The 26,749-nt window shown below is 38.3% G+C and overlaps 1 protein-coding gene across 7 annotated transcripts in view; it reads left to right on the top strand.

Annotated features, from left to right (window-relative positions):
• Window positions 1-26,749, top strand: part of USP6NL (USP6 N-terminal like) — a 111,701-nt gene that overhangs the window by 61,241 nt on the left and 23,711 nt on the right. For all 7 annotated transcript variants that reach the window (XM_033058086.1, XM_033058087.1, XM_033058088.1 and 4 more), the window contains 4 exons: window positions 9,821-9,860; window positions 14,459-14,539; window positions 22,861-22,968; window positions 24,860-24,969. In XM_033058086.1, coding sequence (XP_032913977.1) covers window positions 9,821-9,860; window positions 14,459-14,539; window positions 22,861-22,968; window positions 24,860-24,969 — 339 coding nt within the window. The remainder of the gene's footprint in view (window positions 1-9,820; window positions 9,861-14,458; window positions 14,540-22,860; window positions 22,969-24,859; window positions 24,970-26,749) is intronic.

The raw sequence follows: 26,749 nt of genomic DNA, 5'->3' as shown, positions 1-26,749 counted from the left end.
CAAAGTTACTGTTCACAATGACATGAAGCCATGATTCTTAATTTTCTAGGCACGTGTTAAGTGATGTGGTGATCTGCTAAAATAGCAATGAAATGTTTATTCTTAACAGTTCAATTATAAATGTCAATCTTACTGCATTTCATTTGTGCTGGTCATTCAGCAGGGACTTGTCATTTTCCTCTTCTCAGCTTTGTGAGACAGGGTCAGACACTCTTATCAGGAGAGTGGCTAAACTCTTCCTTCCCTTGGGAAGAAGTGTACCAAGTTCAGCCTCTCTCAGCTGCCAAAGTCAAATCTTTATTAAAAAAAAGGTTCAGATCTCTCTTATTAGAGAAAACCTGTATTTCTCTTCCCTTTCTGCTAAGTATACAAATATGCCTCGTTTTGATTGTCTAGAATTTTTCATGAGGTGTTATAAAGATTTTTCCATGAGAACTCTACTGAATTCTCCTCTCTCTATTGGAAACTTAGGTGCCACAGATTCTGCCTTCTCCTATGTGATACACTTGCCTTGACTGATTCTCCTGCAGAATATTCATTGCTAATGATACTGAGGAACTGCTGTTAAAAAAAACCCAACCACAAATTTCAGCTCTATTTAACATTCTTCCCTTTGCCTTAATACACCCTGAGGATGTTATCTTTATATAAGGAGAGAAGTGGTAGTTTTCTTGGGTTAGTTATTGAGATTCAAAAATTCTTTTTTTAGGTTCATCTTCCTAGCATTAGACAAATCCTTTTTTATTTTTTTTCCTCTTTGCATGCTTCCACAGGGAACTGCTTTTCAGGCAATATTTTAATTGCATTTCTGTATGACAAAATCTGTTCCAAACACATAATTCCTGATAAGTTGAAATGACTCCTTGCTTACTATGCACTTGTGGTGAGGTTGGTTCAGAGGCCAGGATAAATAGGTAATTTTATTTAAACATCCCTGACAATGGAAGAGGACATTGGAGCTGCTGTAAAATTTGCTTCATCCTGTCCATTCTTCTGCCATGATGGACAGTGAACACTGTGTGAATTTGTCTGCAGTGGTGGTGGTGGTTGTGTTGTGAGTCTTTGCATTCATGCATTTGAACCTGTGTCCAAAAACATGAGCTGTGTGTAGCAATTTGCAGTATTTGCTTCCTTAAAGTGAGGTCTTATTTTGCAAGAGCATGTGGTCAGAAGTGTTGCTTTAGAAGGTGTTCTGGTTATTATGAGGAACTCTTCAGTGCATTTGTTGTTCACTTTTTCTCACACTTTTTATTTTAACAAATATTCATTTGCAGCCTGATGGGGAAAAGTGGTTGTTTATTCAGAGCTGTTTCATGAAAATTGTCCAAACCAGACCTTCTCTCTGGTGGTCACCTGGGAGCTTTACAATTGCATGTATTTGCACATCACTTGTGTATTTAGTAGTAGGACCACCAGGAGAAGGAGGAAGTGCCAAAGCTACATGTCTAAAGTTACCAATGAATTTTTCTGTGTCTTGGACTGTGCATTTCATTTCTTTTGCGACATGTATTTAAGATGCTCTTTTAATTTTTTTTTGTCTTCCCTTTCCCCTTGTGTTGCTGTCATGATCTAGTGTGTTGTTCTTCTCTTACTTTCCTTTCATGCATGTTCTTCCTGTGGAAGGAAGAAGTGTTCTGTTATTTGCTGTAATTCAGAATAGTATGGTCTTTTTTTTTTTTCCTTCCAAAATCTTTGTCACAGTGTTACCCCTTGCTTTGGCTTAGCTTTATTCTAAGCTTATTCTTAGGACTAGAGTTGAAATTTGAATTTTAAATCCATTATTTCAGCTGAGTTAGTCCAGGCTGTCACTTCAGCAATCCCCTGCAGATACAGAAGGAAATGAGATGAATGCAATCCTGCAGATTTGATGGCAAACACAAAAATAAGCTGCAGGGTAATTCTGCCAACTAAGGACAAATAACGTGGTTTTTTTGTTAACAGCTGCTGCTACTTGATTTGAGTAAAAGATCACCCAGTGTGTACTAGGAATTCATGAAGTACTTCCTTGTATGAAAAGAGCCATTAGGTAGCAGAGCTGAAAAAATTGATTGACTATGTTAATATGGTTTAATTTATACAACATTCATAAAGCAATATGCAGTGGTTCTGAGTTACTGCTTAAGCTCTAAAACGTAAGTAGCATAATCATTATTACCTCATATTTCCTACTAAATCTAGCATTTATAGAAGAGTAAAGCAACTGAATGTGGGGAGTGGCCAGTGTTTCACTGGCAGAAGTTGTAAAAGATGCTAAAAGGGGGAACAGTTTTTAGAGGTGTAAAGATGCTGCTTCACTTGACCCAGTGAAGGACCCAGCAGAATGAGATTTGAGACCACTGCAGTTTATTTCCTCAAAGAAGCAAGTGTAGGTCCATAATGCTTTGAGCTTCACCAGTGAACAAGTGTATATTGCTGGAACAATACCATCCTAGTTAATTTATGTTGAAATATGCTTTGCATAACATGTGAATTTTAATGCAGGTGAAGCTGCCAACATGCAAACCATGGATCACTGTTAATTTATGGTGTAAGTGATCGGCACAGGAAGTAATCTTTGAGCAGAACTTCAAAACAGGAGATATGTGTTTAAGGAGAAAATCCTAGGTATTTTAGACATTCAGCAAATGTAAATTAGAAGCAAGGCATTCTCTTTCATTTGCCTTTTAGACTCTTGGGAATTTTAAGGTAGCTTAGACTAATTTTTATCTTGCTATAAAAACATGATTCTGAGAAGATATTTTTAACCTCTGTGTTAATTTATGTGCAATTAAAGTGACATCAAAAATCATCAGAAATGCTGATGTGCTCAATTTAAGCAGATTGTAGATTTTCTCAAAGGTATTCTGATTCCATGCTGGTGAAACTTTCAAGTTTGCATGTAGAACGTGTCTTTTCACTAAAAAGAGAGGAAAGCACGTATTTTTAGCAATTGGCAGTGAAAACACAATTCTATGTTTTTTACTATGAATTTCTTGATAATTTTCCTATAGGCAATAAAAACTTAACGGTAAAGTCTCTTTCAAGCAGCAAAGTACTTTACTAAAAAGTCACCATTTTGAGATTTAGTTGACTTTGATAAAACTTTGATTTTATATTATCTCATCTCTCACAGTGCACATTGCTTGAGACTTTCTGGACACGAGCTTGCATGTTCGTGGCACTGTACTATGCAAATTGGCAGCAGCATCCACAGAATCCACAAATAATAATTGCAAATAAAACCTAGTCACAAAATCACATGTGGTCCAACCTTTTGCCAGCATTAAATTCTTTCTTGCAGCATGTTTCCTGGTAATTATATTGTGGAATGTCACACTGGCTTATCCCATATGTTAATTAATTGCTTTGGCTTGCTTACGAGTTTTAACAAAACTTCTGAAAGCTGTTTTTTAATCTACTGTAGTCACTACCCCCATACTGTGCAGAGATTGTTTGGTGAAAATTCCAAGTGGATGATTACAGTAGCAGAGCTCCAATTATTTTGAGGAACAGACTCAATCAAAATTATGAGTTTATAAGTCAATTGTGAGGTAGAAAGAAGGAAACGAGCCATATAATTTGATCTGTGAAAAACAAAAGCTTTCTTACCTTCTCCTTAATATTTTCAGAAATCTTTTCCATATATTATTGATTTTGAAAATAACACTTCTGCTTTCATTCCCTTTGAAAAGCTGGAAGATTAAAGCAGTATTCATAGTCAGGGTTCCTCTGAAAATGACCTGTTGCAAAGCGCTGTTGTACATATCCATAATACCCCATATTGCCCTGACAGCTTTATGTACCATGTATCAGACTCTGGAGGGGAGGCAGACCTAACAGAACACCTCATTAGTGTGTTTATTGCTGTAGAATTGGTTTCCCAGTATGAATATACTCATTTTTTGTGTCCAGTAGAGCCATAGACTCCTACAACTCACTCCTGACAAACCACGCAATTTAAAACTGTACCTGTTTGGGCAGATTTACTTTTTCCTAATATATCTGGATACTGTAATGGTGCAAGTTGTTACTTCAGCAATCTGAGTTTCATATTGTACAGCAAGACAATTCCATTTGTACTAAAGCTCTTTGTGTTCAGACACCTGTCAAGTGAATTGTTCCCTTCTCATACCTTACCTGGGCATGATCGCTCTTACAAATTTATTTCACGTCACTTTTGTGTTTTATACCTTACTAATATTTTTGTAGATGTTTCCTCACAAATTTCTTGATCATGAAGGTTTCAAAATGATACACATGACTGTTTTAAAAATCTTTTAAAAATACTTCCTTCAAGATAAGTCTCCTGGGTAATGTTTTCCTTGTGGATTTAAACACTTAGAAGTGCACTTAGAAGTGCATCACAAATGACAAGCTGAATGCACAGCATTTGTTTCTTCATGATTAACTCAATGAGACCATGAAGATCAGTGTTTTGCAAGAAACTTCTCCCACTTTATATTTAAAATATGACACCAGATATGATTTCAAATTACTTTTCCTTTAAAATGGAACTGTGCAGTGGTACAAGGTGATGCTATTACTCTTAGAGGGGAGCATGAGAAAATAATTGAGTAATAGTTTGAGAAAACCTTTTGCATAGCTACTGCTTTGCAGGCTTTATGAGGATTAAGCTTTTTTAATGTCTCTGTTACACTGGGTTCAGTAATATAGAAATATTGAATGTAATTGACTTTTTAATTAGATCACTTGTGTGTGTCACAGTTTTTCCCACAAATGTTTCATGATATGCCCCAAAGTTCTTCACAGTGCCCTGGCCAGTTCTGAAATAGAAATTGATAAATAAAAATACAGCATACCAAAAGATTTTGAACATTAAATTATTTAGGCAATTGAGCTTTGTAGTGTTTTTGGTCTTACTGTATTCAATTTTTGCCACTTTTTTTTCTCACAATGAAAATTTTGTTGTTAGGCCTTGTCCAGCTTGTAACTGTGAAGTAGTGAATTGATCCTCTGGAATTCAGAGTTCTGGGATAACTGGTGTACCAGGGTTGATTATTGCACTAAGTATCTTACATCTTTAACTGAAGCTGCAAAGGAGGATGTTTTACATTTTTTAAACTTAAGCCAAACCAGAAACAGGAAAATGCTGTGATTTGAGTCAGCGGGAAGCATACTTGGGATTTAAATGTATAGGAAAAGAACAAATCTTTTGAGTGTCTAATATAATAAAGTCTTTCCCTGTGTTTGTATTGAACAAATCCATCAAAGTGCTATTTAAAGATTACTGATTGAAACAGTAGCAGTGGGTAGGGGTCTGTAAGCTTGTTAAGCCTTAGACTTTTCAATTTATTTCAGTGACCACTGTTACTCAAGGAGTCTAATTACAGCACATGCTGTCGTGTTCAAAACCATAGATCTGCATATTTAATATTCTGAAGTGACAGATGTTCATGCATTTGACATAATTTAAAAAAAAAAATTCTTAAAAGATTCATGAAAAGCTGCATTAAGCCAGCATGGTGGATTTAAAGAATTAAGACCCATTCATCCCTTATGACCTAATAAAGACACTTTCAATCAGGTCTAATAAATGAAGTTTTGTCTTTGACCTTAGAGACCTTCTCACCAGAAGGTGGAAGTAGTCCAGACTGAAAGATGGGAAGATGGCTTTGGGCTGGCACTGCAGCTCACCACCAGTGAGGACCATGGATAGAGATCCTAAGTTCCAGTCAGACCTTGGAATCCCGTTTATAGATATATATATTTATATTTCTTCCAGTGAGATGTGTTTGAGAAGCCTCATAGTAGGATGGCCATCAGGCACCTTACGGTAGTTGGGGTGTGATTTGCAGTGATTTGGAGCTCCCAGACCTGCAGACAAGCTCTTCATCCCTTTCTCTTAGTGCTGTAACTCCCGAGGTGCTTGGCAGTGGCAGGCAGAGCCCTGAGCTGCTGTTGGGCTCCTGTGTGGCTGCAGCTGGGAGCTCTTGTCTTCATGGCAAGGCACAGACCAGGTGTAGTGATTGTTAATTCCTGGCTCATTCAAAAGCTGACTTTACCTATTCAGATTTTATTTTAGTGGGGACAGCAGAGTGTTAAGATCTCATTTCTGCTAAGTGAGACCTTATTTTCATGACTTCAGTTAAAAGCATCCCTGTGACTCCTCTTTACAATCCAGGATTGTATGGTTCCAAGCTAATTATGTTAATCAGTTCTGTTCTCTCTGGATCCCCTAAATGAATATTACTTGAACTGTTAAAGGAAAACAGTTATCTTAGGGCAGGCTATAGCTATATTATGTTAACACTGTTTACTATTTCCCATTCTTATTTGGTGAAGTATGCAGATAAAAGCCATGGAGAAAAGCAAGTTAAATAGACTGGGAATGGTTGGAGAAGATTAATTTTTAAAAGAAGTAATTAAGGTGTAACAATATTTGGTTGGCTTGGCTGGGGAAGGAAGGGAAAGATGCATCGTTATAAAGACAAAATAGAGGGTACAATAAAAACAACAGATTGACAGCCATTAATTGATTTTGTGTCTGATCCTTCCTAGTAAAAGAAAATCTCTCAGGTTCTTCTGCATAGAAAACACACTAAATGGAAATATATTTATTTAAAATACCATTAGGGGCTTGAGAGAATTTGTGTGCCTGCACTGCCTTTCCTTCAGTCCTTGCAGGGTAGATTTTAGTATTTACTATATACTATATTCAGTATATACTATATACTGTATTTGAGTATAGGGGCACAGCTGATGCCATGTTGTTAGTGGAGAGGGAGATCTCCAGGAACTCCTGCATGTCCAGTGAGTTACTGAGCAGCCCCAGGCAATTCATTTGAGCTTCTGTGCTTTTGCCAGGTGCTCAGCAATGATTTGGGGAATAAAAACAGAGGCTACCTTAATGTGCTGCTGTGGAATGTCAGTGTAGCTCTGTGGTAGTGGAGCAGAGCTGTGCAGCTCAAAATATAATGCGCAATCTGGGCATAAATTTGATGTTGGATTAATTTAGTGTGTACTTCCCAGGACATGGGGACTGCCTTTTCTTACTCAGGAGATTCAACCATGCCTTTTCTTTGTACGTTGATGATAACTCACAAAATCAGCAATTCCTTAATAAATTACTAAAACTCATTCTCCCTTTGTGGAAAAATAAGATTTGATTAATCATTCATGTGGTCAGCTTCCATGCCAGTGTGAAGATGAGCTGTCAAGGGGTCCCAGTTCAGCAGAGGAGCTGCTGTGGCCGGTGTGAGTCCACAGGGATGCAGAGCTGTCAGATCCTTGCCTTGCACAGTGCAGGCAGCACTGGAGGAAGAAGAGTTTGCTGTGTGTTGTGTGCACAGCCAGCTGCTGGTGTGACCTCGTAGGGCTCTGAAGAATGAGGCTGTTGTGGGAGGCTCGTGGAGGGCCTGCAACTGTCACTGAAGAGCTGGGAATTTGAAGTGATGTGAGAAGGCCAAGCAGTCTTTGTGCATCAAACCAAGCAACAGCCACCCCAAGCAGATTGTGTTAAATTAAACTTTCTTCCCCTTTACTTTTTCTTTCCACTTCAAATAAAGTGAATTTCTAGGAGATATTTGATGTACAAAGGGCCTGTTTTCAGCTGATTTAGTTATATAAGAGTGTACACAATACTATAATTTGTTAACATTTACAGTAATTGCACGATTATAAGCCGCACCATTTTGACTGAAATTTTGGTCTGAACCCGGAAGTGCGGCTTATAATCAGGTGCGGCTTATATATGGACAAAGAACAAAAAGTTGCTGTTTTAGTTTGGAGGACAGGTGTCTGCTGAGAAAGGCAGGAGCTTCTCTTTGAAATGGAGAATGTAAACCCCCTCCTTCCAAATTATTATAATTTTGAAATCAAGGGGCTTTCAGGCAAAGATATGGGAATTAGGAATAACAGTTCTTTACTAGGGAAATTAAAATAGAAAAACAGTACTACAAAGAAACAAACTCCAAAGCCTGACAAAGTCAGAGTACAACCTGACACCCTGTCAGGCAGGGTGTTGGCAGCAGTCCCATTCCATGGTGGCTGCATCCTCCAGCAGTAACAGATGTTGAGGCAGTGCTCCTGTAGAAGGTGCAGTTTCCCTCTGGAGTCCAGTGGAGAAAGGGGCTCCCTTAGTGTCCCAAAACCTCTGTTTTTATCTTGGTAAGAAATGTTGGGCTCTTCCCCCTGGCTGGAGCAACTCCCAATGGGTTGCAGTAATTTTATCAGTCCCACAGTGGGACTCAATGGCCATGAGCAGAAAATGACTGGCTGGAGGAAGGATGGGTTGTGAAAAGATAAAGAACAATACCCTGCCTGGTTTCAATGGATGGCCCATTAGCAGAGTATCTCCTGTGGAGATAAGGATCACTGCCCCCACCCTCAACAGATGGTGATAGAACAGATACCTTTTATCACATTCTGTATTGCTGACACCCAGATGTGCGGCTTATAATCATGAAATTACTGACTGGAGGTTGTTTCTAGTGCAGTAGATGTTGATCAAGAGTTTTTTTTATTATGTTGTTGTTCAGGAAGAAAAATTTCAGGTATTTGTTAAGTGCTTCTAAATGAATGAATTATACTTTTTGTAATTCTTCTCAAAAGCAACAGTCTTGGTTTTAAAATTAGTTTCTGAGCCATGGACTTTGACTTGTTTGTGGTCTCTGTGAAGGTGTTGATGGGAGCAAGTTTTTCCATTAGATGAAGTGGTTCAAAGGTATTTCTTTATTCAAATAAAACTTCTGAATCTGAAACAGCATCTTATAATTGAAATGAGATTGAATATAATTCAAGTGTTTTGCATCAGTGTTCTTACACTTACTGCAGGCTTAACTTCTGTGGCCTTCCCCAAGGTCACCCTTGCACAGAGTGGATACAGGTCTAAAATACTGGTGTTTAATAACTGCTCTGTAGAAAGTTATAATGATGTAGGTAGGAGGGGTTTTTTTTCATAATATCAAGACTCAGTAGGAATTTTTAAAAGTATTTCACATATTTCCTGTGTTTTAATCCCTTTTAAACATGGTTTTGTTGGGTGTGTTATTTATCTGACCTGTAGAGCAGAAGGGAGTTGCTTTTTACAGCTGAGCTGCTGTGTTTTCAGAAGCTGCAGGGGAAGGCAGGCTCACTTGGCATCAAGGTGGTCCAGTTATTTTTGAGAGGAAAAGCACAAATTTCTTTGCTAAGTAAAACAGAAGTCAGGGGCCTCAGAATGAAATTAAATTAGTATAAAATCTGAAGATATATCAGGTCAAAGGTTGCTTTTCAAGCTTTCAATTCTTAAACTGCCTTTTTAGGCTCAGGGTGAGAAGTGAAAAGACTTTAATTTTTACCGTTACTTAGGTACCTAGTAACAAAACATTTTTTTTTTCCCTTCTACTTCCTGCTTGTTAGTTGGAGTGAGATTTGTAGTTTTGAGAACTCATAAGTTAGCTCTCCCAAATCAAGCAAAGTCTCAATGTCTTTCCTTGAGCACAGTAGTAAAGGAGGATTTTTTTTTTGTTGGTAAACTTTTGTTGGTAAATCAACTAACAATAATATGGTCAAAGAAAACGAAATAAAAATCATTTGGGTTTCAATTCAATAATATAGCATGGAGTGCTTTCACAGAAGAAAAAAAAAGTTTCCTTAAGCTATGCAATATTTGTCTTAAGTTACACAGCTACTTTGATTTAAAATCCTAGTTCTGTATTTAAAATATTCTATTAAGCTATTATTGTATTCTCTACTTAATGTTGGTTCTTCTTTGTTCAGAATTCTCATTCACTTGTTAGTGCAAATTACTGATGTAAGTGCTGATTTGCAAGAGCCTATACAGAAGTGATTTTGTGCCAAGATCAACCAAGACTAACATAAAGTTTGTCTTTGTCTTTAGTCCAGAGGAGCTTCCGGCCCATGATGTGATGATAGAAAAGGTAAGTCCACTGTCCTGGTTTTTTTTTAATTTTTACTAGTAAGTAAGCATTTACAGATGTACAGTTTTAAAAAATAGAAATGACTGTGAAGTGAGTTGATGAAAGATTTTAGTGATTTGCATTTCCAAAGAAGCACATTCTAAGTCCCTGGGTGCCCACTTGTCCTTACATTTGCTCCTGTCAATGACAGTGAATATTCCTGGCCAGTTTTGTGGCCTAGAGAAGGAAATGGAGCTCCTTAAGAGTTCACACCCAGCTGTGCCCTGAAGGAGGGAAAGCTGTGGTCCTGTGCCAGGAGCTGCCATCAGCTGTGCAGGGGGATGGATGATGTGAGAGAGGTGGTGGCAGCAGCACTGACGTGTGTGCTGTGTCCTGAGGAGTGTGGGCTGCTCTGCTCCTTTGGGAAGTGGTGACAAATGTCCTGCTGCCACTGTGGTGTGGTGACCTCCCTTGTAATGCTGAGCTGGATGTATTCTGGACATGCAGGTTCTGTTGGCAGCTGCTGTGAGTCCTGGTCAAAAAATCCTTCTGCTGGTGGAGGGTTCTGGAGGAGGAGTAGTTCGTGGAAGAATAATGGGGAACTGAATTTCTGCTTGTCTGGGCCTAATTACTGTTGGTATTTCCCCTTGGTCAGTCAGGTCTGTTGTTACCTCCAAGACCAAATCAAACCAGAAAGATCAAGATAGAGTATTTAAAGCTGTAGGTTTAAGTTAACCCTCTTGGCTGCACCAATCAGTAGAATACACGGAAAAAGAATGGAATGAGTTATTTCAAGGCAGCTCAGCTCCTTGAGTGTTAAGAGCAGCAGTGCTTCTGAAAATTAATTATTTTGTGTTTCAATTATATGCTGAAGCTAGTAAGAGATGCTTACTGTAAAAGAATAGAAGTTGTCTCTTTTGTTGGTTCATGTGTGGTTTTGCATACACAGCCTGAAATAGCTGCATTTTCCTGCCATGTTTCATTATATTTAATAGCACAGTGAGTGTAATGTATAATTTCATTTCCATCAGAAGGACACAGCAGAGGGGTGAGTCTCTGAGCAGAAATATTAGGCAGCTTGCAGCTACTGTGGTAGATGGGTTTTGAAGCTCTGATTCACTGTGGCTTTGTAGTTAGCCTTAAATTATTTGGGGGAAATAGTCCCTCGGTTCTGTGTCCCAAATTGTATTCGTGCTGTCTCAGAGTGTCAGCACAGGAACTGTATTTATGGAGTCAGTGTTAAATTGCAAGTCCAGTGTGTTTGTATAATCATCCAGTGATGCTCCTGCATTCAGCTCCTGGTTACACTCCTGATGGTATCCTGACCTCTGCTGGTCTGAGCTTTATCTGGCTCCTGTCAGCAGGGTTTGAATCTTTGCAATTTTCAAGACACCATTCATAAGGCTTACTGTGTTATGTTAATGTAGGCTAAGATTAAAAACTTTCTATACAATATCCTTTGAAGTCACTTACTTGGCAGAACTATTTATGCTTTCCTTTTGCCTTGTGAATTTAAAAAAATATTCCAAATTCAAGTTTTCATTTCATTTGCAACTTATGTAAAAGGTTGATATCCTTGTAAATTTAGAATCTGTTCTTCAGATACAAAAAAACCCTTAGGCTGGGATTTCTGTGTTGGTATTTCTGGGTATTTTTGGTCATAACAGTTTTACTCTGCATTAGTAGTAATAATTACTAATTTTGGTGCTTCATTACTTTGCTGCACATTTGATGCCTTAAATTCATCAAATCATTGTCCTATGCTATGAACTACTTAACCTTGAGTTGAATCATCAGCACAATTCAGACAAAACAAGTGGAGGAAAGATTTTCTGGAAGAGGAAAGGAGAAGTGACCTCAGTAAATCTGTAGTCTGTGTCTTACTCTGATTTTGAAGTTCTATGAAATGTTTTGTAAGTAATTTTCAGTTAGGTTTTATCTTTGGTGTACTTGATTATAACTTCCCTGGGGAGCAGTTCACCAAGTTTTGGTTTTGTCTGAGGCTTTTGCTGCAGTGTTGCTTTAAGCCTCAGCTCTCTGGGAAGGTGAAGTGCTGCACACGAAGGGATGCTTGCTAACTTAATGACTTTTTTTTGCTTTCACTAGTGCATTGTTTACTGACATGAGAGTAGAAAACCAGCTCTGCTTCAATTAGGGATTCTGTTACACCCCAATGGCAAAAATACTTCAAAGTGTAAAATGTACTCAGAAGACAGATAAATGGATTTCTTTTTCTTTTTTTTTGGTGACAACTACATGGAACTTGTCTGAAAGAGCAGCAGCAGCATCCCTATGCTCTGCAATGAGCTGCCTCAGATCTGTGTTTTCAGTGTTGTACCTGTTAGACATAAAAGTGAACATAATTCAGATAGGGAAAGAAATAACTGAAAGTTTTCAACAACTGAACACAAAAATAATTGCTATTTTGACTGCAATAGCATCACTTGAGAATGGGTAAATTGACACAAAGACATAAAAGCTTGAACAAATACACAATTGAAGTGAGCTTTTGACTCAAAAGACCAAAAATCTTGAAAGCAGATCAAACATACAAACAAAAAGTCTGTGGAAGCAGATAGGGTTTTATTTTTCTGACCAATTACATGAAAAACCTGTTGAGGGCAGAGACCTCTCCTGACTTCCTGTTATTCCTGCAGCATAAACTATGCCTAAAGAGCAGCTTCTGTAACACATTCTGGAAATACTTATTTCTTTAAAGGGGTTACAAGTGTGAAGGAGAATCAGAAACATTGTTGTGAAATCTTGGAAGCAATAGTTTTTTTTCTAGCCTTCCCCTCTAACGTAAGTCTTAAGAAATGTCTTTTAAAAATTTTTAAAGGCAAGTATTTGAGATATTACCCAATACAGCCAGAACCTGAACAGGAATGTGGGCAGTTGATTGCAACATGAGTAGGTAGAGAAGGTCGAAAGAGTAGAGGCACTTCTTTTCCCCATAACATTTTTATACTTTTGTCAGGCTTACCGCATTTCAATTAAAACAAAAATAACTTGAAAACCCAAACCAACTTATTTCCAGGATATTTTGTGGACCTATCATAGTTGGGATGGACCTAATCTTCTTCTAACCTTCTGCTAATGCAAGGCTTTGGAATCCTGAATTAAAGGTCAGGAAGTTAAGGAAGCCCATTTTATTGCAATGATAACCAAGAAAGAATGCACGAATTCTGATGGGTAAAAGCTAGAAGTAAAATTAGGATTTTATTGGGACAATAAGTAATAATTTTCTTTTATATTTCCCCCCACATTTTGGATGCAATTGACTTTATAAATACTTAATGAAAGTGTTAATAACTTTTCAGTATCCTGTGGAGCTTTAAAATTAAAGTTTTACATTGTTATCAGATTGAATCACTAACTATATGAATATCCTTCCTGTCTTTATTAATCCCTGGATTTGAAGTTACAGGTAGAGGGGCTGTCCTTTACAGTAAAACAAAATACTTGTTTATATTCAACTCTGAAGAGAAAGCAGTGGCCACACACTTACATTTTTCTGCTTTAACCTTTCCAGTCTGGATCTTCTGCTTTAAAGCTTTATTAAGAGAGTTGAAATAGTCTCGTTAAGAACATGTAAAACCACACAGCTGGCTATTAATTTTGTAGTATTATCAGAGACAGTTTGCAAAATATAAAAGTGAGCTGTAAAAATAAGTGCTGAAAGTCTTATTGTTGGAGCTAACAAAATACAGATTTTTGGTTGTGTAGTGCCAAAGTGCCTTGAAATTCCACGGACTAAGATGGCAGATTCCAGGTGCTTGTTTGGTTCTCAAATTCAAGGAGTTGATGGCAACTCTCAATATTGTCATAGACAGAAGGGCATTTTGTAAGCTAGTAGGGCTGTACTTGCTAAACTACTTATTATAGCTATTTATTTTGAGAAGATGGGATTGGTTTTAGTTTGGATTCTCATTCTATCACCTTGTTACTGAAATATTCTTGTCAGTAATAAAATTTAGGCAAATAGATTTTCAGAAGAAATCTTTGATGTTAAGTTACAGACTAATTCAGGTGAAAATGTGCCATGCCAATGCAGAGAATTCTGGCAAGAATTTATAGCTTTTAATATGTAAAAATTAAAGCTTATTCCCAATTCTCCTCCTGTGCTGACACTCTTGCATGCATTTATTTTTGTTCAAGTCTGTGCTTTTTAAGAAGGGATGGTTTGTGTGCTCTCTTGCAAACAGGAGCTAATTATGTTTAGGGCAAGTCTTGGGAAGGAAAATCACTTCAGAGACAACTAACTTTTAAGTGGCTTGCAGCAGAAATTATTTGCCTGAAAACTGAGTATAGAAACAAATGGAAGTTGTTGGTGTTTTTGGTTTTTCCTATCTTGCCAAATAAGTAAAAAAGAAACTTCTAGAAATCTTGCACTTAACCTCCCCTTACAAAATACAATTTGTCCATAGTGTTGCTTGGTTTTTGGTTGGCTATTTATTTGGGATGTTTTAAATGAACTGATGTTACTCTGCTGTTCTCAGATGACTGAGTAAAAAGTTCATAATGCTCTCTTCAACTTTTTCTTGTTACTTTTAAAAAAACATAAGCAACCTTAAATACATTTGTTTTAGAGATACTAAAAATATCTAATTCCTTTTCAGCAAAAGCACCTTGAAATTGAAAGAACTACAAAATGGCTTAAGATGCTGAAAAGCTGGGAAAAATACAAGAATAGTGAAAAGGTAAAATTCTATATGCTTTTTTCGTTGGCTGTCACTACAGAAAGAATGTATATCCTGAAAATAGATTGTCTGTGTTTGATATCTGAAAAAAAAAAAAAGCCACACTGAAAGAAAAGGTTTTTTGTTCTTCCAAAATGCAATGATACCTAATAACCCAGTAGTAATTACCCAACAAAATTGGTGATCAAATGTGAGAAATTGTGTTCAGTGTGTTCATGTGTGCAGAATCAACTGTGGACAGAATGGTTGTGTCAGGTGTGCCATTAAGTCCTAAATACTTTTACTTGCTTTAAAAGCTAGGTGGGGACTTCCGTGTGAACAGTTTATTTGCTGGAATTGTGGTCTTGGTCATCTTAAAATTACAGAAGAATTTCAGCTGGGAAAAAACTTGCTGGACAGACCATATTGCCAGCACTGGCTTCTGGGAGGCTTTCATATCTGGTCTTGTGGCTGTTTGGTGGGTAATGCACAGAATCCTGAATTCAGGATTTTCCTAAGTTCAGATTCCTTCTTTTTGACACAGCTTAAGAGTTGCATTTTCTGTTGGCATTTTTTGATGCTGCTGATACACCTGTACTGTGCGGAGGACCTAGGGCAGCTGTTACATATCCCAGGTTCCTGCCCCAATGGCCTGGAATGACCTTACTCCTTTACTGGTCTTCTGATTAAGTAAATTATCTATGCAATGTTGAGACCTTAGAAGAGAGAGATTGAGACTAGAATTCTTGTTAGCCCAATGAGCAGAGAGCTGAGATGCTACAAGTAGAGGGACAGAGATACTCAGCATGTCCCTTGCTCATCCTGTCTGCTCACTACATCTGTTTTTGAGACTTTTATTGTGGTTGATCTCTTACAGGGTATAGCTCAGAATCTAGAAAGCTCATTTCCTTAAAATTTGATGTGAATGCATGAAAAATAATTATTTGTTCTCAAAGTTTTTCTTATAATCCTCCTTTCTGTCCTGCCATTTTCTCTGGGAGGAGGAAGTAGAGGTCTCAACTGTTGTCAGTTTGTTTTGTTAATGTGGCAGTAAGGAGATTTTAAGATCAAATATGTTCCCAAGACAAAGGGACAACAGCTACTTTGTTTGCAAAGAGAATGTTAAGTATGACCTTTCAGGTGACACAATAACCACGTGTCATCTAAGCTGCAGTGGTTGTGCTCGTCAACCATTGGTGACATCAGTCCACGAGACACTGACTTAAATAAATAATCCTCTCTTCACCAGGCATGCAGAAGGTCTAGCAGATCAGCTGAGCAGAAAGAGTTTCAGTTCATGTAACAAATTATAGGATGAACTATAAATAGTGGCCAGAATAATTCAATATGTTCATAAAGGGATGAACTTCACTTGAGGCTAGGAAAAACTTTCACTCATTGTTGAACTCTAGTGAAGCACGAGATTTAAAAAGCAAGGGTGTTTTCCTTATTCTATCTCACATCTTATGTGCTAAGTGAACCAGAAGACACAGAGTAAACTATCAGCTACCTCCTCCTCCTGAGCATCCAGTGGAAAGCCAGACATTATTTGTCACTGCTCTGTGGAAAACCTGGCCATGTTCTAAAAGTTGTGCAAAACTCACAATTAAATGCAGTTTTTATCTGGAAGTGTGTGGGAAGGATCCACCACCTTTCCAAGCTTACATTTTTGAAGCATGGAAGGGATAGTTGCAGGAACAGTTCCTGAGTCTTGTTTTCTGTCTTCACTTGTCTGGATAAAGTGATTAATGCTAGAGGAACAAATTCTAAAGAAAATGAGCAACCTGTGTGTTGCAAGGCACAAATCACCTGACACTGCCATGGTTTCTGTGCAGTGAGGCTGCTCCTGAAATGAGTGCTCTTTAGAAACAGCACTGAAGGGAACATTGCAGCAACAACAGCAGTAATAATGTTACAGGATTATAATTGTAGTGCTGGCTTGGTTTTGGAAAATGGCATATTTGAGACACGCTTGTGCTCTTAAATTGGTAGGAAGGGAGACTCAGATAAAGTGATGGTTCCAGGTGTACATCAGGGATATATGTGCAAAATACAGGACTTTGGACAGCCTGTGATGAGACTTCATAATTTACAGCTAAGAGAGCTTTGCCTTGAAAGAATCTGTCCATACTGTACACATACTGTAAATGAATCCATATATTTGATTCCATTATCCCAAACTGTCATATGCTTGATTGCAAACTACAGTTTACATTCAGTACTCTTGCAGAACTGCCTATAGGCTGCTTCTCACCCTTTTTTTTTCTGTCATAACTTCATAAAGAAAATGAATGAGACAACATTAACACACTGGTGGGTGTGTGCTTGCATTTGAGATGCTTCAGTTTACATCTCCTCCCAGTCTTGACTGCTAAAGAATATCTCAAGAAATAAATGAGGCACCTGGGAACTTCATACTGTTTTCCCATTAGAACTCTTGTACTAGATTTTGCAAAAAGGATAGGGTGAGGAATAGAGATTAGGAATGTATAACCACGAGGAACTGGAAAAAGATGGAAGAATTGTCATATTGAGACCAGAAATGTGCCAGGCTCTACCATATTTGGATAATAGTTTAGAGGTGGTGAAGTATGATGTAACAAAGTGAACCCATGTACAGCCCCATAACAGTGCAGAATCACAGAATGACCTGGGGTGGAAGGGACTTTATTAATTATGGAGTTCCAGCCCCCTGCCATGGGCACAGCCACCTTCCTCAGAGCCCTGTCCAGCCTGGCCTTGGACACTTCCTGGGATGGGGCAGCCACAGCTTCCCTGGGAACCTGTGCCAGGGTCTCACCACCCACACAGGGAAGAATTTCTTCCTTATGTGGGAGGTTTTCTTGTTGCCTTTATGTCCCTGGCCAGATTTGATCTCACCAAGGTTTTAGTTCTCTAACCTGGTCCCTGGCTGCTCAGACAGTCTCTGTATTCCTCCAAACTGCCTGTCCTTGCTTCCCCCCAACAGACTTCCTTTTTTTGTTTGATATTGTCCATGCACTCCTGTTCATTCATAAAGGCCTCCTGGTGCTTTTGTCTGTCTTGCTCTTTGTGTATAAAACTCCTTGGTTCCTGTGTGGTTATTTAGGCATCTCTTTCAGTGGAGTTGTCATGGTTCTTACAGATACCACTCTGAAGTGTGTAGCTGCCCTTGTGTCTTTGCTTGATTGATATTTGTCAAAATAAAGCTTTCATCTCCCCATCAGTCATTTCTTATGCAGGAAGTGTCACAGAGCAGCAAAGTTTGTGTTTCATTGTGGTCCTTCTCTAGTTTGTGCTTTTATTTCCTATTTGTATTCTACTGCTTAGTAGTTCAGGGTACAATCAACCACCCACAGATAGTAAATCCTTCCTGGCTTGGTATGATCATAACTTTCAGGAAAGATTAAATAAAACTGTTATATGTTGTATTCCCATTTGAGTATTTCCACCAAAGTATTTCTGTCTTTCCCTGTCTGCCTTCATCTATCTGTGATTGAAGTTGCCTAAATTGAAGGGGAAAGGAAGAAGAGAAACAATCAGGGTAGCTGCCATTTCCAGCTGCTCTGGCATTCACACACAGTATAATAATCAAGTCCCCAGTTCGTTTGGAGTCTGAACACAGAGCCTTAATGAAGAACCCTCTTTGCATTCCTGAGATTTTTGAATGAGATGGAGCAACTCTTCTATTTGCACTTTTTCTTCCTTTTATGCAACCCACAGAAGATGAAGAACCTCTAAAGGCAGCAGCCTTTATAAATATATTTCCTTTTCATTATAAATATGCTTTCTTGTGAGACTTCAGATTTTAATTCTTAGGCTTCTCATCACTGATTCTTTTTGAGGTGGCCGAGTCCCTTTGCTACTTGTGCAGCTCTTCCTGACAGCTGAGAACATTTTATTTTCAAGAAAATCAGCTTTGTATCTTGCAGGAGCAATGGTGCCAGTTGCCACTCTCCAGGCCAGTGCTGAGTGACAGTGGTCTTGTTTCTTGTCCAGAAACCAGATGGGTTTATGAGCTGGAGAGATGGGGGCCAGGCAAGGAAGGGGAAGTTTGGAGGTTGGATGTTTTCCAGGTGTTTTTTCATGTTGAACATTATGGCCTTCATTGAGGTGATAGCTAATTTTTTTTTTTTTTTGCCTTCCTGCTTTATAAGGGTTTTAGTTCATTCTATATATTCAGTGTATTTATAGGTCCAATTTATTTTTGCATGAGAAGCTCCTTTGAATTCCTGAGGGCCAGGGCCTCATTTAGTGTCAGTTTCTCCTACCTACTTCAGGATCAACAATCTTATTAATAATTGCAAGAGTTTTACTGCAGTCCTTGGCTGAATATCAGCACAAATGTGCTACAGAACTTAAACCTGTATTTTTTATGTATCCTGTATATCTTGTGTTCATATAATTATATGTATTGAGGATCGCTTTCTTTTTTTTTGTCCTGTACTGATGGAAACACCCCAGATCCCATAACCCCATTCTTTGAATGATGAATGTTTTCATAGATGTGTGTTTTTATCTGAACTCTGAGTTTATATATTTGTGTTTTGTTTTGAGCAATTATCTTAAGAATGCCTTAATCTTCACAAATTATTTAAAATTAACTCAGTATTTCATCTTCTCAGAAGCAGAAAAATAACTTCCTGAATTTTCTGCTTTCTGTTTTAATTATTAATGTAGAGAGAGCAAAAAAGTAGATGAGAGTTCTGCAAGTATGGAGGTACAAGCAGCATTTCTCAGCAAATTTTTTACCTCGTATTACATAAGGAGATAGAAGACAGCAGAGGGCACTAGCATGGTACTTATGGTAAAGACAGTCAGCTAGCTAATAATCAGTGTGCTCATTTATATTTTCTTTAACTGCTTGGTGACTGAATGATTATCAGAAATGAATTTTGCAGTGAAGTGTGTGCGAGTTCCCCCCACCAGTTCCCAAGATGCAGCACTGCTGTGTCATTTCACAAAACTGCAGCATTGCACAGGGTCACAGAAAGCTTGGGCTTGGAAGGGACCTCTGGAGGTCACCTGGTCCATCCCCCTCCTCAAGCAGGACCACCTCCAACTGCCCAGAACCATGTCCTGATGGCTTTGAGATTTCCAAGGGTGGAGGCACACAGCCTGACTGGGTGATCTGTGCTAGTGCTCTGTCACCCTCACAGTGAAAAAATGCTTCCTGCTGCTCAAAGGGAATCTCCAGTGTTTCAGTTTGTGCCCATTGCTTCTGGTTGTGTGACTGGGCACCAGTGTACAGAGCCTGGCTCTGTCCTTTTTACACCCTCCCTTCAGGGTGGTGCAAAACCCAAATTGATAAGATCCCCCTGAGCCTTCTTCACTCCCAGCTGAAAAGCCCCAACCCTCTCAGCCTCTCCTCATGGCAGAGATGGTCAAGTCTCATCATCTCTGTACCCTTTGCAATGTGTCCATGTCTGTCCTGTGCTGGGGAGCCCAGAACTGGACTCAGCATGCTGAGCAGAGGGAAAGATCACCTCCCTCAGCGTGCTGGGAATACTTTTGTCTGATGCATCAGTACACCATTGGTCACCTTTGCTTCATAGTGTGCCCTGTGCTGGCTCCTGCTCGACTTGGTGTCCACCAGGACCCCCAGGTCCTTTTCTTCTGAGCTGTTTTCTGGCTGGTGACCCCTAGAATGTTCTGGTGCTTGGGGTTGTTTCTTCCCAAGTGCAGGACTTTGCACCTCTCCTTGTTGAACTCTGTGAGGCTCCTGGCAGCTCATTTCTCCAGCTTGTTAACATCACTCTGGATGGCAGCACAGCCCTCTTGGTGTATCAGCCACTCCTCTCAGTTTTCCATTTCATTCCGTGAAATTTTTCACACTCCTTTCTGTGTTCTTGTTTGTGCAGTGGAGCCATGACTGAGTGATGTTTCTTTGTTCTGTATCAGATAGTGAAAGTCTTTGCTCTTGTGTTCTGCTGAGTCTGGAGGCAGGATCTGGTAATGACTTGGGATGACTGAGAGCTTTTTCTCTGCCTCAATAAAAGAATAGATGGAACAGCAGAGTCAGCTGAACACAGATCTAAAATGGTTTGCAAGAAGCTGTGAATGTTATTTGGGTTTATTCTGTCAGGTAGTGCAACAATTCAGAACTTAGCTACTAAAAATGTTTTCTTTCCTCCTGTGTTTTTTTTCTTTTTTTTGGCATAGCTGTAGTGGGCTGATGAAACTGTTCACCTCTCTGTCCTTTCTGCTCTTTTTAAAGTTGTATTTGCAACTCACTTTTCAAACTTTTCTGTGAAGAGCACTTCCACAGTTTCCTGTCTCAGTTTTTACTTACTGCTTTAAGTACTCTTCTAGCATTTTGCTGTTTCAATCTAGGCAGTGCAGAAGATGGGAAAATTATGAATGCCAGGGTGTCCTCTGGAACTGGAGGTTCTTCTCCTTCAGTTTTATTTTCCAAAAAACCCCTGAACAGCTCCACACTTTGGATGGATGGTTTGAATTGTTTTAATTCTGTTTGGATAAGAAGCTATTATTATAAAACCTTATTTCTGGCCTTTTATATCCACCTGACCTTCTACCAAAATATTAATTTATACAACAACAGTAGACTTGAGAATTTATTCTTCAACCAGTTGTCTTCATTAATAACCTTTTGTTCTTGTAGACATTTGAAAATTAGCTTTAAAATTATAATTAGCTGACAGAAATGTTTGTTGTGAAGGTACTCTGTTGCTGGTCATGGATATAGAACATGGGAATGAAACTATCTGTCACTGAGGACATACACTACTGCATTTTTCCCCATAGTTTTCTTCCAAATTTCCAGAAAAGATACTGCAAATTTGTCTCATTCTGCTTTCCAGTACCAGGCTAATCTCTTCCTAGGATGACTCCACTGCAGTTGGGATGTTTGGCTTTCAAAAGACTGAATTTTCTTCTCTCCCACAAGCAAGTACCCTTGTGTCTGGCTTGACACACACTGAAATCCTGTGTGACCTGAGCTCAGGGTATCCATCTGTAGAGAAGGCTGCTTTGGAGCTCTGTATTTTGTTTTTCATTTTTCTTGTTTTTTACAAGAAACTGTACTGGCACAGCTGTGCTCACACTGCAAGTGTTGCTGCTTTAGCATTCTTAGTATTAATGCAGCAAAGTTTTCTTTATGAAGCACAACAGTTTTTTTGTGGGCAGCCTCCAGGATGGCTGTTGAATCTTTATGTTTTTCATTTGAAAAAGGAACAAGGGAAGAAACTCATAACCTTACTTGTACAAGAGTTGCAGATTCTACAATCCAGACACAAATCCTTGCTGGCATTAAAGGCACCTTTAAAGAAGCAATATATTCCAAATGGCAGGAGGTTTGGAAATGCACTGCAAGGAGGAGTTCATTCATTTTCCAAAACTGGAGATGGGAAATACGTGAAAAGAAAAACAATCCTGACTTTGAGGAGGACGTTGCTTCTGAAATATTTCTTACTGCAAACATAACTTTTATAAAAATGTTTAAAGGAAGTGGTAACTTTATCAACTGAAATTTTTAAGGTCTAACTTCCATTGTAGGATAAACATGAAGAAGAGATTGGAGAGCAGTTGTGTGTGGTTTGTTCTCTTTTAAACCTAATTGTCTCCCTGTGTAGTCATTAAAATAATGATAAAAACATAACTTCAGAAGGGTTCATTTTCTGTGTCAGGTTGTCTTTTTAATTTTCCTTGTCTTAGATATGTCTTCAAAAGATGGTAACACCTTTTTGTGTTCTTTTGTTGGTTTCTTTTGCAAATGTTTTAATATAGGAGACAGATTATTAGTTTACAAATAGAATGTGAGATCTGTTAGCTTTAGAAAGGGCACATTCTGGTTTTTTGTGATCTCTGTTTATTTCCTTGCATACATACGTTTTAGCATACTGTCACAGTTTTAGAAGAATTCAAAAGTCAGTTCTGCTTTTGGATTTTTACTGATAATTTTTAAAGCTTTGTGATTTTGCTGCTTGCATTTTGCTATTTCTATTTATAAACTAATTGCAGTGAGTTATTTGTGGCTTATCCTGAAACAGTGTTGCTAAGAATCTGATTTTTGGGATCTAAATTACAAAATTTGCTGAGGAAAGGTGATGCAATTTTGATAGACCTTCTTGCATGTGAAAGTCCTGGCTTGAAAACATCACCTGAGATGGTTTGGCCTGTGTGTCTGCTTTGTCCCTGTGCCTCTGGATTCTGTCAGGAGGTCCCAAATTGCTGGACATGTTCCTCAAAACACACTGGAACACTTTGACCCCAGCAGGTCATCCCTTTCCTGGGGTGCCTGGTGTAATTCCACTTTTCTCTTTAGCGTGTTGTGCATCACTGTTCCTTTTATTCAAAGCATTGTAAATTGTGCTACATTTTTACCTTCTTTTCTTCTTTTACAGTTTCATAGGAGAATTTATAAAGGGATCCCACGGCAGTTCAGAGGGCAAGTCTGGTCTTTGTTGCTTGATGTTCCTAAGATGAAAGAAGAAATGAAAGACTTTTATAATGTGAGTTTGTCGAATTTCTACTTAATATTAATTTAAAAATATCAGATGCTAAAGCTACAGGCTTTATTAAGCCTTTGCTGTTATGCAGTGTTAAAAAAATAAATTAGAAATTACATTGCACTCTATTGCTTGTTTTAGCTAGGAAAAAGGCTGTGTATTCAAAAGCTGAGCTGAGATTGAGTCTGAGTAGATAAGGAGTCTTATGAAAGAAAATTGATGTTGGTATTGATGTTATCTAAATTTTGGTGTCTGTTAACTTCCTCATATTTCTTGCTCTTTAGTCTAACAGGCTGTTTTTTCTGACTATTATATTGTGTTTAAGCTCCTCAGTAAGATTAGTGGGAGATCCAAAGGAGGTGAAACAGAGGTAATGCTGAATAATGTAGTTGTGGGAAGGAATGCTGAGTAAAATTAGAAGCATTTAAAAATAGGTGAAATAATCTTTGGGAATTATTAATGTCATCTAATGCTTAATGCAAAACAAAAAAAGTTTGTGGTTCAGATACACAAGTAGGAATAGTTTCTTCTCTCATTATCAGATTTATTTGTGATATACTCATCTTGCTGCTCTCTATTTTCCTATTTCCTGAATGATATTAACACTGCTCACTGCAAGTGTTACTTGCAAACTTCACACCTTAGAGTCAGAAGGGTAATACATGTTTATTGTAGATTAAACAACTTCTTTCAGTTCTCTTTGCAGGGGAAAGACCAGTTCTTAACCTTCTGTCCTTCCTGTCTCTCAAACTTTTGGTACCTTTCTGTTCTCTCACTTGTGAAGCTGCCATGATTGCAAGGGCTCAGGGTGCTTCTTTTCCTATAATAGGTGTTTAAAGCTAGAATTTTTCCCTTTGCTGCTTTTCTGTCTGTTTGGGGGACAAATCATTCTGGGTGTTTAATTTAAATTGTACTGAAAGGTGCACATAGCTGTTGTTAGTGTTGTGTTGATTCAGTGACTTACAAGTAATTCCTCATGTGCCTAAAGCTTCTGGTTGTGTTCAACAGACTTGATGCATGTTATTGTTCCCTTTGTTATTATCATTTTTTACTTCACTCTTAATTTCTTGCAACCAAAGTCCATAGTTTTGCCTTTTGACTGTCTGTGGTATTCTCTAATAGTCAGAAGTAATGTTTTAAAAATACCATATTGAATCCAGGGTCTTGCAAACTCAAGTTTTATGGACAGAAGTGAGAATAAATTAATGAGAGTCAGGAGAAAATTATTGTAAGTGCAAAAAATAAGGTGTCAGTCTAAACCTGTACAGGTTTCATAAGTATTCAATTACAGAAATGGATTTAATTATAAAACACTAAAGCAAGTGCTAAAGTAGTCATATTCTACAACTAAATTAGATTAGAACAGAAAGACAGAAGAAATTATTAGAGAAATGTCCATTATCTATATTTAGATAATAACTGGCAGCTATGTAGCTATTACTTCTGCTAGAGAAAAAGACAGGAAAAGTATGAAAACCACACTAAATCATTTGCTTAAAGCCTAGTCCAGAGCACCTGCATCTCAGGTTCTTGTTCCTGAGTGGCAGAATTAATTTTCTGTCTTTCTCTAGTGCTGTGCCTGCCTGAGAAATGGCAGTAAGAAATTTGAAATGCTGAAACAGCCTTAAATATGGGTAGTAAATGATATGTCAAAAAAATGTGTATTATGGAATTGGTCTTTCTGCATCTTTACTGTGTGGCTGTTTCTGACTCACAGAATTTTTACGTGTATATGCTGATTTTGGAAGTTAAAACTGTTAATATTGTGAGTTGCTATTCTGTATTGCTTTAAATCACATGATGGCAATTAATTCAATACATCTGTATAGTCAAGCAGGTTTCTGCTTTCTTAGAGTTCACAGTTTTGAACTTCTGTTCTTTACTGTACTCCCAGAAATTGAAGTATCAAGCACGAGGGTCTTCGCCAGACATTCGGCAAATTGACCTTGATGTGAACCGGACGTACAGAGACCACATCATGTTTCGGGACAGATATGGTGTAAAGTAAGCAAACCTTATTCCCAGAGATTTTAGCCTTCCTCTGTGTTCTTCTTCTCCCAGTACCCAATTCAAAATAAAGCATTATTTTTGTACGTGAGCGTTTAATTTACAACTGTAAGCCATAATGGTTTTGGATTTCTTCGAAATGTTTTTTTTTCGTTATTTTTTACTGCCACTAGATGAGCAATATTAGGCAGTTGTCATCCTTAAAAATGTTTAATAGTGAAAAAAGTGGGGATGCAAACATCAGTATTACTGCTCACTTGCAGCATTGGTACCCTGCTGAGAAGAAGAGGGTATTTTTCCCCTTCTTTGCCTCTGTATTAGTTAATTTTTTACTCTCCTTTTCTTGCAAAGGTAGATTTAATGGTAGTCTGCTGTTATCGAAAAGTGGTACTCAAGAGCTGTGGCTTCAATGTGATAATAAAATAAAATTTTTCTTACATTATTATTCTGGATATTTTGTGGAAAAATCCTAAATCAGGGGGAATTTCTCTGAAGGTTGTGAGAAAGGAGCACAGAGCAGAGATTCCCAGGCTGAGATGGTTCCGTGCAACCAGTGCAGTTCAGACCCATTTGTGCAGGACTGGCAGTGCCTGTGCTGCTCAGGCCTCTCTTTGTCCTGTGCACACATTTTAGATGTCAGCAGAAGCTCGCTGCCTTGTCAGTTTGGGGTTAACAAAAGCAGAGCCAGCTCCAGTCCCTGTGGCTGTTGTAACCATGCCCTCAGAGTCCACAGGAAAGCCTTTGGCTGCCTAAAGCAATTTCACACTTGGAATAGATCTCAGAATTACTGTACATATATTATGCATTTCCAGCAATGCCTCAGTGAAAAATTCGGCAATCATTTCACATAGCAATGAAATAAAAATCTCCATGGTAAGTCAATTGCTTGATTGACTTTTAAGTGGACTGTATGTCTTTGGAGGTTCATTCTTTTACAGGTCTTCAGTGCTACCATCTAGTGTAAATAACACTAAAATCATCTTTGTTCTGTGTGTGGAACTGTGACTGAGATTGAGCTCTTACACTCAGTTTCATATGGGCAGCTGAGAGTACATGAGGTTCCTGTGTACCCTGGGGACCTGTTTGTTTGTCATTGTAAAATGAGGCTCCAGCCTAATGTCTAGTACCTTGTTACACTTTTCTTTGATTATTGAAGAGTGGCTGAAGTTCAACTCTGCAAGAGGGTAAAAAAGATGTTTTGATAAAATTCTCCAAGTATAAATCCTCTTCCCAAAAGAAAACAAGCACCTTCCGTCTTATGGTTTTTTTTTTTTTTTTTTAATTAGCCTGCTAATATTTCTTTCCATTTATTGATTAGTAACAGGGAGAAAATTTTACTGGACAGAAAAAGGACAATATGCAGAACTCTGCTGTTAATTTTATCAGTTTTACTTAAAAGTTTAAAAGTTGATTTCAGAACTCTCCACCGTTACTTTCAGTACAGCTTGGAAAGAGCAGAGCTGTGCTGGTTTGGTGTTGTTTGGGGTTTTTTATCTGCCTACTTTCACAAGTTACATTGTTTTACAGAAAGCAAGGGACCTCTACAAAGCTGTTTGTGATTCTAGCTCTGAAGTACCCAGAGAGCAACAGAGGGCTGAGCACAGGATGCTGAGCCAGAGTTAATAATGTTTTTCTTCAGTTTGACAGTAGCAGTCACTAGAGCAGACTTTAATTTTGGTGCCAAGATTAAGACACCTTTGTGGCTACTTTGTGTATTTCACATCTTCACTTCTACATCTCTGTTTGGAATCAGTAACAGCTGTTAGTGTTCTGCAAG

The sequence above is a fragment of the Catharus ustulatus genome, chromosome 4 (genome assembly GCF_009819885.2).
Source record: "Catharus ustulatus isolate bCatUst1 chromosome 4, bCatUst1.pri.v2, whole genome shotgun sequence".
Classification (NCBI taxonomy): Eukaryota; Metazoa; Chordata; class Aves; order Passeriformes; family Turdidae; genus Catharus; species Catharus ustulatus.
Note: the sequence above shows the minus strand (reverse complement) of the source record. Positions and strands in the feature narration are given on the sequence as shown.